Source organism: Haliotis rubra, unplaced genomic scaffold (genome assembly GCF_003918875.1).
Source record: "Haliotis rubra isolate DU_JTF1 unplaced genomic scaffold, ASM391887v1 Scf1288, whole genome shotgun sequence".
Taxonomy (NCBI): domain Eukaryota; kingdom Metazoa; phylum Mollusca; class Gastropoda; order Lepetellida; family Haliotidae; genus Haliotis; species Haliotis rubra.
Genome location: NW_025765212.1, coordinates 160,742 through 172,173, shown reverse-complemented (window position 1 = coordinate 172,173; position 11,432 = coordinate 160,742). Strand labels below are relative to the sequence as shown.

General features: G+C 40.0%; 1 protein-coding gene across 1 annotated transcript in view; it reads left to right on the top strand.

Annotated features, from left to right (window-relative positions):
• The first annotated feature begins 4,363 nt into the window (after positions 1–4,363).
• The window catches only part of LOC124266902 (lactase-phlorizin hydrolase-like), a 32,363-nt gene continuing 25,294 nt past the window's right edge, over positions 4,364–11,432 (top strand). The window contains exons 1-5 of the mRNA XM_046701740.1: positions 4,364–4,508; positions 5,425–5,501; positions 9,572–9,832; positions 10,258–10,441; positions 10,972–11,214. Coding sequence (XP_046557696.1) covers positions 4,364–4,508; positions 5,425–5,501; positions 9,572–9,832; positions 10,258–10,441; positions 10,972–11,214 — 910 coding nt within the window. The remainder of the gene's footprint in view (positions 4,509–5,424; positions 5,502–9,571; positions 9,833–10,257; positions 10,442–10,971; positions 11,215–11,432) is intronic.

Sequence of the window (11,432 nt, the reverse complement as noted above, 5' to 3'; positions counted from 1 at the left end):
TTAGTTTTCCGCCGGACTCAGCAATATCCCAGCTATATGGCGGCGGTCTGTAAATAATCGAGTCTGGACCACACAATCCAGTGATCAACAGCATGAGCATCGATCTGCGCAAATGGGAACCGATGACATGTGTCAACCAAGTCAGCGATCCTGACCACCCGATCCCTCTGTTAGTCGCCTCTTACGACAAGCATAGTCGCCTTTTGTGGCAAGCATGGGTTGCTGAAGACCTATTCTGCCCCGGATCTTCACGGGTCTTATACACTACAGGAAGCAGGTAAAGATATACTAACGGTAGTCAGCCAAGTCACAATGGGATATGGGTATACAAAAACAGGGTAATATAGCGACAATCAACACCATAATAATCCCTATTTCAATAGTTCTTCTTGACGGGTTCTTGATCCTCCATGGAAATGAATATGGTTCACTTTTAGCAATAGTCCAGCAATATCACGGCGGGTGACACCAGGAACGGTTTTAACACCTTGTATTCATGTGGGGAATCGAACTCGGGCCTTTGGTGCGACGAACTAGGCTACCCACCTTACCAGAATATCTGATGACTCTATCAGCAATTACTGGTATGTTGCATGCATGAATGCCCGCACTAGCAGCATCTCCAACGACGACCACTCCCGGCCCTATTCAGAATCGGTAGATGAGGAACAATCAGCAACTTGAACTGCGTCTTGACAAAGTTTTCAAGACGTTCAGATGGTGTACAATGCCTACTGTTCAGTATAAATTTAGTCAAGGTGAGCAACATCATAATGACAGGCAGTCAGAGTCTCGCCATGGTCCATGTTTGTATTCGTAAGGCTGAGGCAACTCTGAATAACCAAGGCCTTATTTTATCCTCAGCTGTATTTTTTAATCACCATCTTCTGACGGCACTATTCTTTGTACATTACACGACATCCCGACTCTTAGAGAATATTTCCATACCTCTTCTGACAAGTTCACATAGAAATAGGGCGTCTGTATTGTGGAGAATACCGTTTAACTACACTTAGACGAAAATCAAACAAACAAAAAAGTCCCTAAAACAAACAAAAACGTGCGAACATATCGTTGTACCTTGAAATTCTAACATCTTCTTCAAATAGCGAATAATAAAACATTCTGATTTATTCACAGCACGAATTATTATTTCAATTCCAATTGAATTTCTTTACTATGTAAGTACGAAACGCAACGAAATAAGGCGACTGACCTTGACCATCCACTCAAACAGATTCCATTTGGGATGGAAGTGAAACAGCCGTAAAAGGTGTATCTATAGCTCGTCTAATGGCACCAGTGTTCACCAGGAATAGGTTTGGTTGGTTGTTGTTTAACGCCGTACTCAGCAGTATTCCAGCAATAAGGCGGCCCTCGGTAAATAATGTTTTCTATTGAAATGTTTTGTAAACCTGTTTATTAAACAAAGTTTTGATAATACACCACATTAAGAAGGTATCTCTTCAGAATAAAGCGACTGGATTTAACGATATCCGTTAGGTACATTTACGGATTAATATGCAAACAAAATAGCTCAGGTAGGTTCTTCAGAAAACGGCGACGCGGTCACATTTAAACGGTCTTTCTGGCGTCTTTTGTTTGTTTTAAATGCCACACTCAGAAATATCCCAGCTATATGATGGCGGTTTGTAAATCATCGAGTCTGGACCTGATAATCCTGTGATCAACAGCATGAGCATCGATCTACGCAGTTGGGATATGATGGCATGTGTCAACCAAGTCAGCGAGCCTGACCACCCGATCCTGTTAGTCGCCTCTCACGACAAGCATGGGTTCAATTATAACCCGAGTCTTCACGGGTTTTGCCAGGAATAAGAAACATGTTCTGTCGTAATAGTATCATCCGCCACTCACACAATTGCATGAAAATGTATTTAATATTTACTGATTTTGTTGACCCTAAAAAAGAAATTGTTAAATTGTACAACTACAAGTATTCTGGATGTACGTGAAGACTGACTGACAGTTTGGTTTTACGCCGCTTTTAGCAATATTCCAGCAACATCACGGCGGGGGGACACCAGAAATGGGCTTCACACATTGTACCCATGTGGGGATTCGAACCCGGGTCTTCGGCGTGACGAGCCAACGCTTTAACCACTAGGATACCCCCACCGCCCTGTACGTGAAGAAAAATCCATCATCCATACTGTGTAGTGGAAGGCGGTATCTGTGTAATTCAGCGTGATCGACAAATGCCTGCCTATGATAAAACTCGGTGACTCTCGTCCACCTCAGAAACATCAGCAAGTTAATGTAAATACAAATCTTCAAGGCAAAAGAAGAACCAGCCTCTATCACCCGTCAAAACACATTCCACAATTCAAAAGGCAAATCAGTGGCAAAAAATGATAATTGTGGATCGATGAAGAAAGCTTTAAAAATGGTTGATACATTGAACACGTTTCCACATTGGACGCATCAATGACCAAAAGGGTGTTTGATGCAATGTCTTGTATGTTTCCGCATTTCTTCCGGTAAACTCTTCACTTGTCTTTGCACGTGTTTGTAACGGATCCCGCCTGTGAAGATCCGGGTTAGAATTGGTCTTCAGCAACCCATGCTTGTGGTAAGAGGCGACTAACGGGACCGGGTGGTAAGGCTCAATGACTTCGTTGAACATGTCATCGTTTCCCAGTTACGTAGATCGATGCTCAAGTTGTTGATCGCTGGACTATCTGTCCATGTGATGCACTATGCAAGTAGGAGCATATTGGATATGATGTTTGAAAAACAAATCCCATGAAATTCTTATTTACACATTACTCATGCTGTTTATAACTGAGCAATGCTCATGCTGTTTATAATTGTCCAGTCAGGAATCGTTTATTTACAGATCGTCGCCAAAGAGCTGGACTAATGCTGAGAGCAGCTTTAAAAACAGATAAATAAAATGGTAACGGGTCCCACCTCTGTGGCAAGGTTCGCTAACACATTCACAACGTTAAACACCTGTCACTATATATCATTGTGATTCATCACACTACGCCGATGATATGTAGTTACAACGGACTCTTCATTTACTTGGTTATTGAACTGGTTTTGTCTCTTATAGTTTAAACACTGATTACACTGTTGTATGAATATACAATATACACATTTGGTTTAAAGACTTCCACTCAACCCCAAAGTAAGCACTTTGTAATAAGTACCATATTGAAGTGATCAAGCAACGACCAGTAAAGGATAATAATTGAACAACAGGGACTGGGTGTTTCATTAATGATATTGAGTTTATAGCAAATTGGATTTTTAGATTTATTATTGGAATTTCAATAGCTGCATTATCTATTAAAAAAAAATATCAATATCAGGATATCAATAAATATATATTAATTTAGTGGTTTCATATTTACATTATTGTGATCGTCTGGACACAACAATGTACATGTGCAACCTCAGAATAGACGACGTTGGCTCAGAAATAGACGTACCCCGCCGTGACTTTTGCTAAAAGCGGCGTTCCCAGTCAAATAGACGTACACACGTTAGTCCCCAGAAGAGTGAGTCACCCAATGGCGTCCAACTCAGTAATCTTTAATATTTACCGACTTCACGTTGATGATCGAGTCTGGCCAGGCAAACCAGATAATGAAACAGTGAGTGAGTGAGCGGTTTTACGCTGCTTTAGCAATATTCCAGCAATATCACGGCTGCGGACACCAGCAATGGGCTTCACACATTGTACCCATGTCGGGAATCGAACCCGGGCCGTTGGCATAACGATCGAACGCTTTAGCCACATGGCTACCCCACCGCACCAGATACTGAAACAACGTGCATGAAATGCAATACAATTTCATATGCATAATGATTTATATTGCAATCTTATTTCGTTTTACTTTATACCTCACAACAAGAAACTGTAAGGGGTGATGTAGCATAAAACAATATTCATTTATTCATTCATTACACTTTACCCATATTGTATCTGAAATGTAAAAAATGTAAAAAAATAAAACAACAAATGACAATATAACCTTCAGTTGTGAACATATAATTCCATGTGTTAGTAACCGTATATTATCAATACATTGCACTATCGAACATGTTTTTAATTAAACATTTCTATGATGACCTATAGCGGAATATTTCAGTAAATATTACAAACAGGTTAACAGTACAGCACAACCTGCTGATCTCATAAATCAGTCATTCATGAACACATCTTTTCATATCAACGCAACCGGAACGATGTTCATACTGTCAGGCCTGTCGCGGTTGACATGTTGTTGGAATTGAAACGTTGTATAAACATGAGGAGATTGGTCATTTTTCGTGTGTCTTTCAACAGGTAGAACAATTAATCTTTCAGATTGAAATTCCTAATGCCTTCAATATGGTGTGTTTGTCTCTTCTCATCTGGATCTCCTGCCTGTCCTATTGTGTTAATGGCACGGGGACGATGGCTATTATTTTGGACAATTTCCTGCAAACATTTGTTTGGGGCGCAGAAGAATTGGCTAAAGCTGTGCAAGAAAATGGTAAGTTTACATCCTTGTGCATCAACAATATCAAATTATATTTTTAAAATGTTTAATTTAAAAATATATTGATAATATGTAAAACATAATATGTAAAACAAACACCAGCTGTATACGATATATTACCAACCATTGTGGTATTTGGTGTCTAATCTAATTCCTTAAAAAAATGCTATTTGGGTAAAGAGGGTGGTAAGGCTCTTGGACTCGAATGGTCTTGGACGTTTCCAAATCATTCATGGCCTAGCCTAGTGCTTCGATATTTCAAAGGATGAAGTCACTGGTTTGTTAAAGGTTAAACTGGATTACTTTAAAGTAAGAATTACTGCAACGTTTACCAACATTTACCCACTACCTATGAAAATAGGTGCCCTGTCTTCATCACACATTGGAGATTTAACTTGGTCCTCTTAAACGGAACCTGGTTATCACGAACTTCCAGTTAACTCAGCCTCAAGTACGTCATACACGGTACTCACAGGAAGTTTTGGTATCGAGGAAAGACAGCTTGGGCATCTAAATCTATGGCAAGGATTTTTAGCCCTGTTTTTAGTCCTGTATGTGTTATTCCAAGCAAGGCGTTTTAGCATTGAATACCCTATATGCATTATGCCAGGCAAGGAGTTTTAGCATTCAATACCCTATATGCATTATGCCAGACAAGGAGTTTAAACATTCAATACCCTATATGTATTATGCCAAGGGTTTTAGCCTTTAATACCCTGTGGGTATTATGCCAAACAAGGAGTTTTAGCATTCAATACCCTATATGCATTATGCCAAACAAGGGGTTTTAGCATTTAATACCCTGTGTGTGTTATGCCAAACAAGGAGTTTTAGCATTCAATACCATATATGTATTATGCCAAACAAGGAGTTTTGGAATTAAATATCCTGTATGTATTATTCCGTACAGGTCACACCCCGAGTGATGTGTCCTCCCACACACCTGGCAAGTACAACGACGACATCAACATGCTGAAAGAGTTGGGGGTAACGTTAAAGCCTTCCCTTTGTTCGCATTAATGATCAAACTGACCAGATTTCTTTTCGAAATTTCGACTTTTTAAATAAGCTGGATATGTACGAGTAATTATTGGAAATTACAAAATATCGAAGTGTCCTGAAACTCGAATTTTCAGCCAATTGAAAAAATAATTTGATTTACGAAACATGTTCAAAATTATATTTATTCCATCATGGTGATACCATTCGGATCTCGTAGACAGGAGCTGAGAATATATTCTGTTTGGCCAGAATAATGATATCATCAACCGCCATGGAGTAGGGGCTTGTTCATTCGCTGGTGTTCAAAAGGCAGTGTGCAATTTTCGTGGGACATTTTAACAAACAAAGCAGCTCGAAAGAGAGTGTATAGATCGAGGGGCTGTTCGTATCTATCATTGTTTTGACTTGTAAAATAGCTATGAGCAGCTTTAAAATCTTCTGCTCCGTGCGTACGTGTTGATACGTACAGTCTTTTTATTTGTTCTGTGAAGTGAGTGTCCAGATCGCAAGACATTATGCCAATGAAATCTATATTTATTTCTAAATGATTTTCGTAAAGTAGCAATAAATATGTTCTATCAAGGATGTCAATCCAAATTAGAAAACAGTTCACGTTATGATCTGTACAAAACGTTGAAAGCTTTATTAAAGCCAGAAAAATATATTTATTAGTTTTAACAAATAGTAACCTAAGAAATATATATATTGAATACAGACTTGGCTTGTCAAAACTAATGATTAATTATGGACGGAATATATCACTTGAAAGAATACAAAGAATTTGTCCATTATGTAACTCTGCTATAGAAGACGAAATACATTTTACCTTTGAATGTCCTTATTATGCAGAAATACGAACTAAATATATACTATCCCAAAAAGAAACACATAGGCCAGAAATCTGTTGCGAAAATGCTGCATTTTCAAAATGTATAACTCGTCCACAAATAGACTTTAGTACATGAAATTATTCATCGGTATAGAAGAAGGAAATGTCTATACAATCAAGTGGATCATGTTAGATAACGGAGACGTTGAGCGCGATGGTGGCGACGTAGCACGGTCCCGACGTCGGGTCTCCTGGCTCTCAGTCCAATCTCTCTCAACCTGTTCCGTACAGCTGCAAGCCGTGATATCGTGCTGTGCTCAGACTCACATTCAGATGCCGGATGGGGCAACAGAAGATGGAGTAATCCCGTCAAGCGTGCATTCTTTCAATGGCGATGTTCCGTGATATCGTCGCAAAGTCAAGACGTAGCGTAGTGATTTGACCTTGAAACTCCTTCAAAACGAATGCCAATTTCCGAAAGTAATCTGGATTTTTATAGCCAGACAGTGCATGCTCTTTGTTGCACAATTTCAACTGGAAGGTGATTTCGGTTGCTTTGTGGCGATGCCTTTTTAATTCTTGTACGAAATCTCATCAAAATCAACATTTTCAGGTAAAGTCGATTTTTTACTTCTGCAATTGTGTAAAATCATGTTATCAACACTTTTGTTACATATTTTGACGATTGTTTGAACACAAAAGGTAATTAATAGATTTAAAAAAATACAAAACGCCTATGCGTTACTTTTTTTTGGATAGTATATATACCAGAACGTTTCTCATCTAAGATGAGTAGAATAGGGTTTGTTTCTATTTTGTCATCGAATGATGCCAATGTAATATTTAAATTATCTCTATTTGTAAAACCTGGAATGGACCTAAGAAATAACTTGTTGAATGGGATTTCAGATTTACCTTACTCTAAAACGTCCTCCTTATTACCACCAATTGTTACTATCATTTCCACTGTATCTTCTAATCGGTATATTCTCAACCAGTGTATTTATGTAAACTTGTATATGGGCTGATGGCCTTTGACACAATAAAACACCTTTGACTTGACTTAAACACTAAAAGTTTTTGTTTGGTTAAACCCGAGGGCAGTCCTCTACACCATTCTTTTCGGAGGCATAATTAATATTTCAAATATACAATCACAGGCCCTTTCAGATTCGGAAAGATGAATTCCCTATTTCTCGATTTGTTCATATGAACAATTGACCAGCTTTTGCATATGTTCATGAACGGTGCCACCGATGGGACAGGATACGCTCACTTGGTGATTCCCGGGTTCGATTCCCCATATGGGTACAATGTGCTAGGCCCATTTCTTGTGTCCCCCAACGTGATATTGCTAGAATATCGCTAAAAGCGGCGTACAACAAAACTCATTCACTCACCCCATAAACATATGCTCAATATGAAGTCGGAATTGTGTAATCGACTCTATCGCGATTTCATAAATATATAGAGTTACCATTTAACGTCTCATCGACTATTTTCTCAGCCTAATTTTAGCGACTGTTATGGATGCCTTTCGGTCGCTTTTAGTTATTCAGAATGGCTGGTATCTTGTCCGACAAAGCTATATGAATGTATAAATAAATACCTCAATTGTTTAAGGTATCAAGGTGTGTTATTGACATGCCAGCATGATAAAAAGTAATGTGGTTGTCTTAACTTCATAAATATGTACGATGTAAATATGAAGAAGATGGGGTGTACGTCCACAGCAGTGTACTTTCAAGTGTTTCATAGCTTAATGCAATCAATATAACTCTATTTTGCGGAAGTATGGTCTCCCAAAGCATGCCTGCCGAGGAAAGCTAATGTTACTGCGTTTAGATAACTGGGGATATAAACATGGGCGTCGTATATGAGGCATTTGCTGTTTACATGGCTTTGGAAATGCATTCTCATGAAAAACAGTTGGCTATTACAAGCATTTCCTTTGACTGTTTCGTGAATGTTCTGTTAACACGTTTTCCAAATTGGAAATCAATTATTGACAGTGTAATACGGGATTCAAAATACTGAAGCATCTCAGTCCAAATTAGAGCGGAGTTATTAAAGTTATAACAAGGTAGATTGTTCTCTTTTCAGTTTTGCATTCTTCAAATGACAATATTATGCACTGACGTAACATAATCGATAGGGGCCTCCTGTCTTTTGGGCGATTTTCTGGCTCCTCGCTTCGACAATATGCCTGAACAGCTGTTATCTCATTTGGTAGGAGGCTGCTCACGAGATCAGGATAACTAAGGAAGGTCGTTATCAACAGGGGCGGTTGGGTAGCATAGTGGTTAAAGCGTTCGCTCGTCACGCCGAAGACCAGGGTTCGATTCCCCACGTGGGTAAAACTGTTAAGCCCGTTTCCAGTGTCCCTGCTGCGCAATTTCTGGAATATTGCTAAAAGCGGTGTAAAACCAAACTCACTCACTCACTTACGTTATCAACAATAGCTGAATCACCTGATTATATGACCTGTAAGTGATATGCTTCTTGGCAGCCATGCGTCCCTTATTTGGCATGCATTCGGATATACCTCAATTCGTTACCTTATTTACATTCATGGAATATGAATTGTTGTTAGTAAAGGAAACAGAAGGTTTTGCTTCTTGAAATCTGAAATATTGTTAAGAGTTTTTGGAAACCGTTTTTTGTCTGAGAATATTACTCAAAACAAAACCATCTATTCCCTTGCACATTTCTAATTTAGGAACGTGAGGTCTTTGTCTGATTTGGTGGAGTCTGTTTCTGTTCTGGCCAAACGTTTGGAAGCTATATCAACAACAGTACTACAGTAGCACATACATTCCAATCAGTCGTAATCCCTTTGTGAAAACTGCAGACTGCACCTGTTAGCGTTTCTATCTAAAGCAACGTGTAGTTAACTGGCTTCCCCAAATCATTGCAGTCCTAATGCCTAATGCCTAATGTATTTTAACTGGCTTGATTACGGTGTTAGAACCAACACCGAAACATCGCTCTCACTGCAATAAAGAAGTTCTTCATCCATGTATTGTTTTCCTGCCCAGACTTCTATAATGCCCTCAAAGACATTACAATACTCTCCATGGTCTCAAGAGGTATACATACACCTTTCATAATTCAGTCTATCACTTCATTATTGCCTGGGCTCAGATTTCTTTAAGGGAATCATCCCTCAACTGGAAAAGAAGATGATAAGGAACAGCAATTAACTGATGACGATTTCGCATTGTAGGTATCCCACTACCGTTTCTCGATCTCCTGGACCCAAGTTCTTCCCAACGGTACTCTCTCTGGAGGAAGAAACCGGGAAGGCATCAATTACTACCACAACCTCATCGCTGAACTGCTCAGGAACGACATCAAACCCATGGTCACCATCTTCGACTGGGACCTCCCACAGGCCTTGGAAGACAAGGGAGGATTCCTGAATGAAGACTTTGTGTACTGGTTTAGGGACTACGCTGACTTATGTTTTAAGGAATTTGGTAACAGTGTGAGTGATATATTTTGGTTATTACATCATGATATTGTATTCCTAATAAATAATATCCGTGAAGATCTGGGTTTGATTTCATGAGGCAGATGTGTGAGAGGACATGGCGCACTTGATGCTGCGAACGGTTCTAACTCTTATTGTGCATGATGTTCGTGAAGATCCGGGTAAGAATTGGTCTTCAGTAACCCATACTTGTCGTGAGAGGCGATCGGGTGGTCAGACTCGCTGACATCGTATCCCAATAACGTAGATCGATGCTCATGAGGTTGATTACTGAAATGTCTTGTACAGACTCGATAATTTATCGACAGCCGTCGTTGCTGAGTGCTGAGTTAAACAAAACAAAATCTGTAAGCATCAGCAATGTCAATCGAATTGTTCTGTATTACACTGACAATATGTTTTGTGTGTTCTACATTAAGGTGCCCTTGTGGATCACCCTGCATCAGCCAGCTGTGAGTGCAATCAACAGCTATGGAGTAGGACAAGTTTCGCCTCCAACTTGGAATCTGACAGAGAGACAGTATGTCTCAGCGCGGAACCTTGTCTTAGCCCACGCTGAAGCGTTCCACCTTTACAATAACACATACAGATCAACACAAGAAGGCGAGTCTATGCTGTACTACATACATGAACATGTTAAAAATAATTTTACGTTTTACTTGATACCGTATTTATCACAACAATAGAACACTGACTCTATTGAAGCCGAAAAGTTTGCAAACCCGTTAAGATCCGGGTTAGAACAGGATCGGGTTGCTGGCTTGGTTGACACCATTTCATCGTATCCCAATTGCGTAGATCGATGTTCATGCTGTTGATCACTGGATTGTCTGGTCTAGATACGATTATTTATAGAACGTCGCCATATAGCTGCAATATTGCACAGAGTAATGTTAAACAAAACAGACAAAGAAAAATATTCATCCAAAAGGAATGACACTGTCACAGTTCGTGTATGTTCCTCATTTAAAGGTAGCCCAGTTGTTAAAGCGTTCGCTTGTCACGCCGAAGACCCGGGTTCGATTCCCGACATGGGTAGAATGTGTCAAGGCTTTTCTGGGGTCCCCCACCGTGATATTACTGGATTATTTCAAAAGTGACTTAAAACTAAACGCCCTCACTGTTCATTTAAGGAAAGGTCGGGATAACTCTCAGCTACATCTGTGAGGAACCCAGAGATCCCCTGGACATCTCTGGTGTAGATGCAGCGGCAAGGTCAACAGAGTTCTATGACGGGATGTTCAGCCACCCTATATACGTGGACGGAGACTGGCCTCCTGTGATGAAGGAAATGGTTGCTCGGAAAAACAAGGAATCGGGCTGGCCTTCGGACAGATTACCTCCCTTTTCTGATTCGGGAAAGAAGCGGATTAAAGGTTCAGAACCAGATCTAGTTCGGAGATTAATACAGCTGTGAAGTGATAAATTAGACTATTAGTCAGTGAATGTAGGCCCCCGGCCCATACACACACATCAACGCACACGCACACGCAACAGGACACTGTGGCCAGTTTGGCGTGGACACACACACACACAGTTGTTGCACGTTTTTGGGTTAGACACACGCACATATTGCACGCACGCACGCACGCAG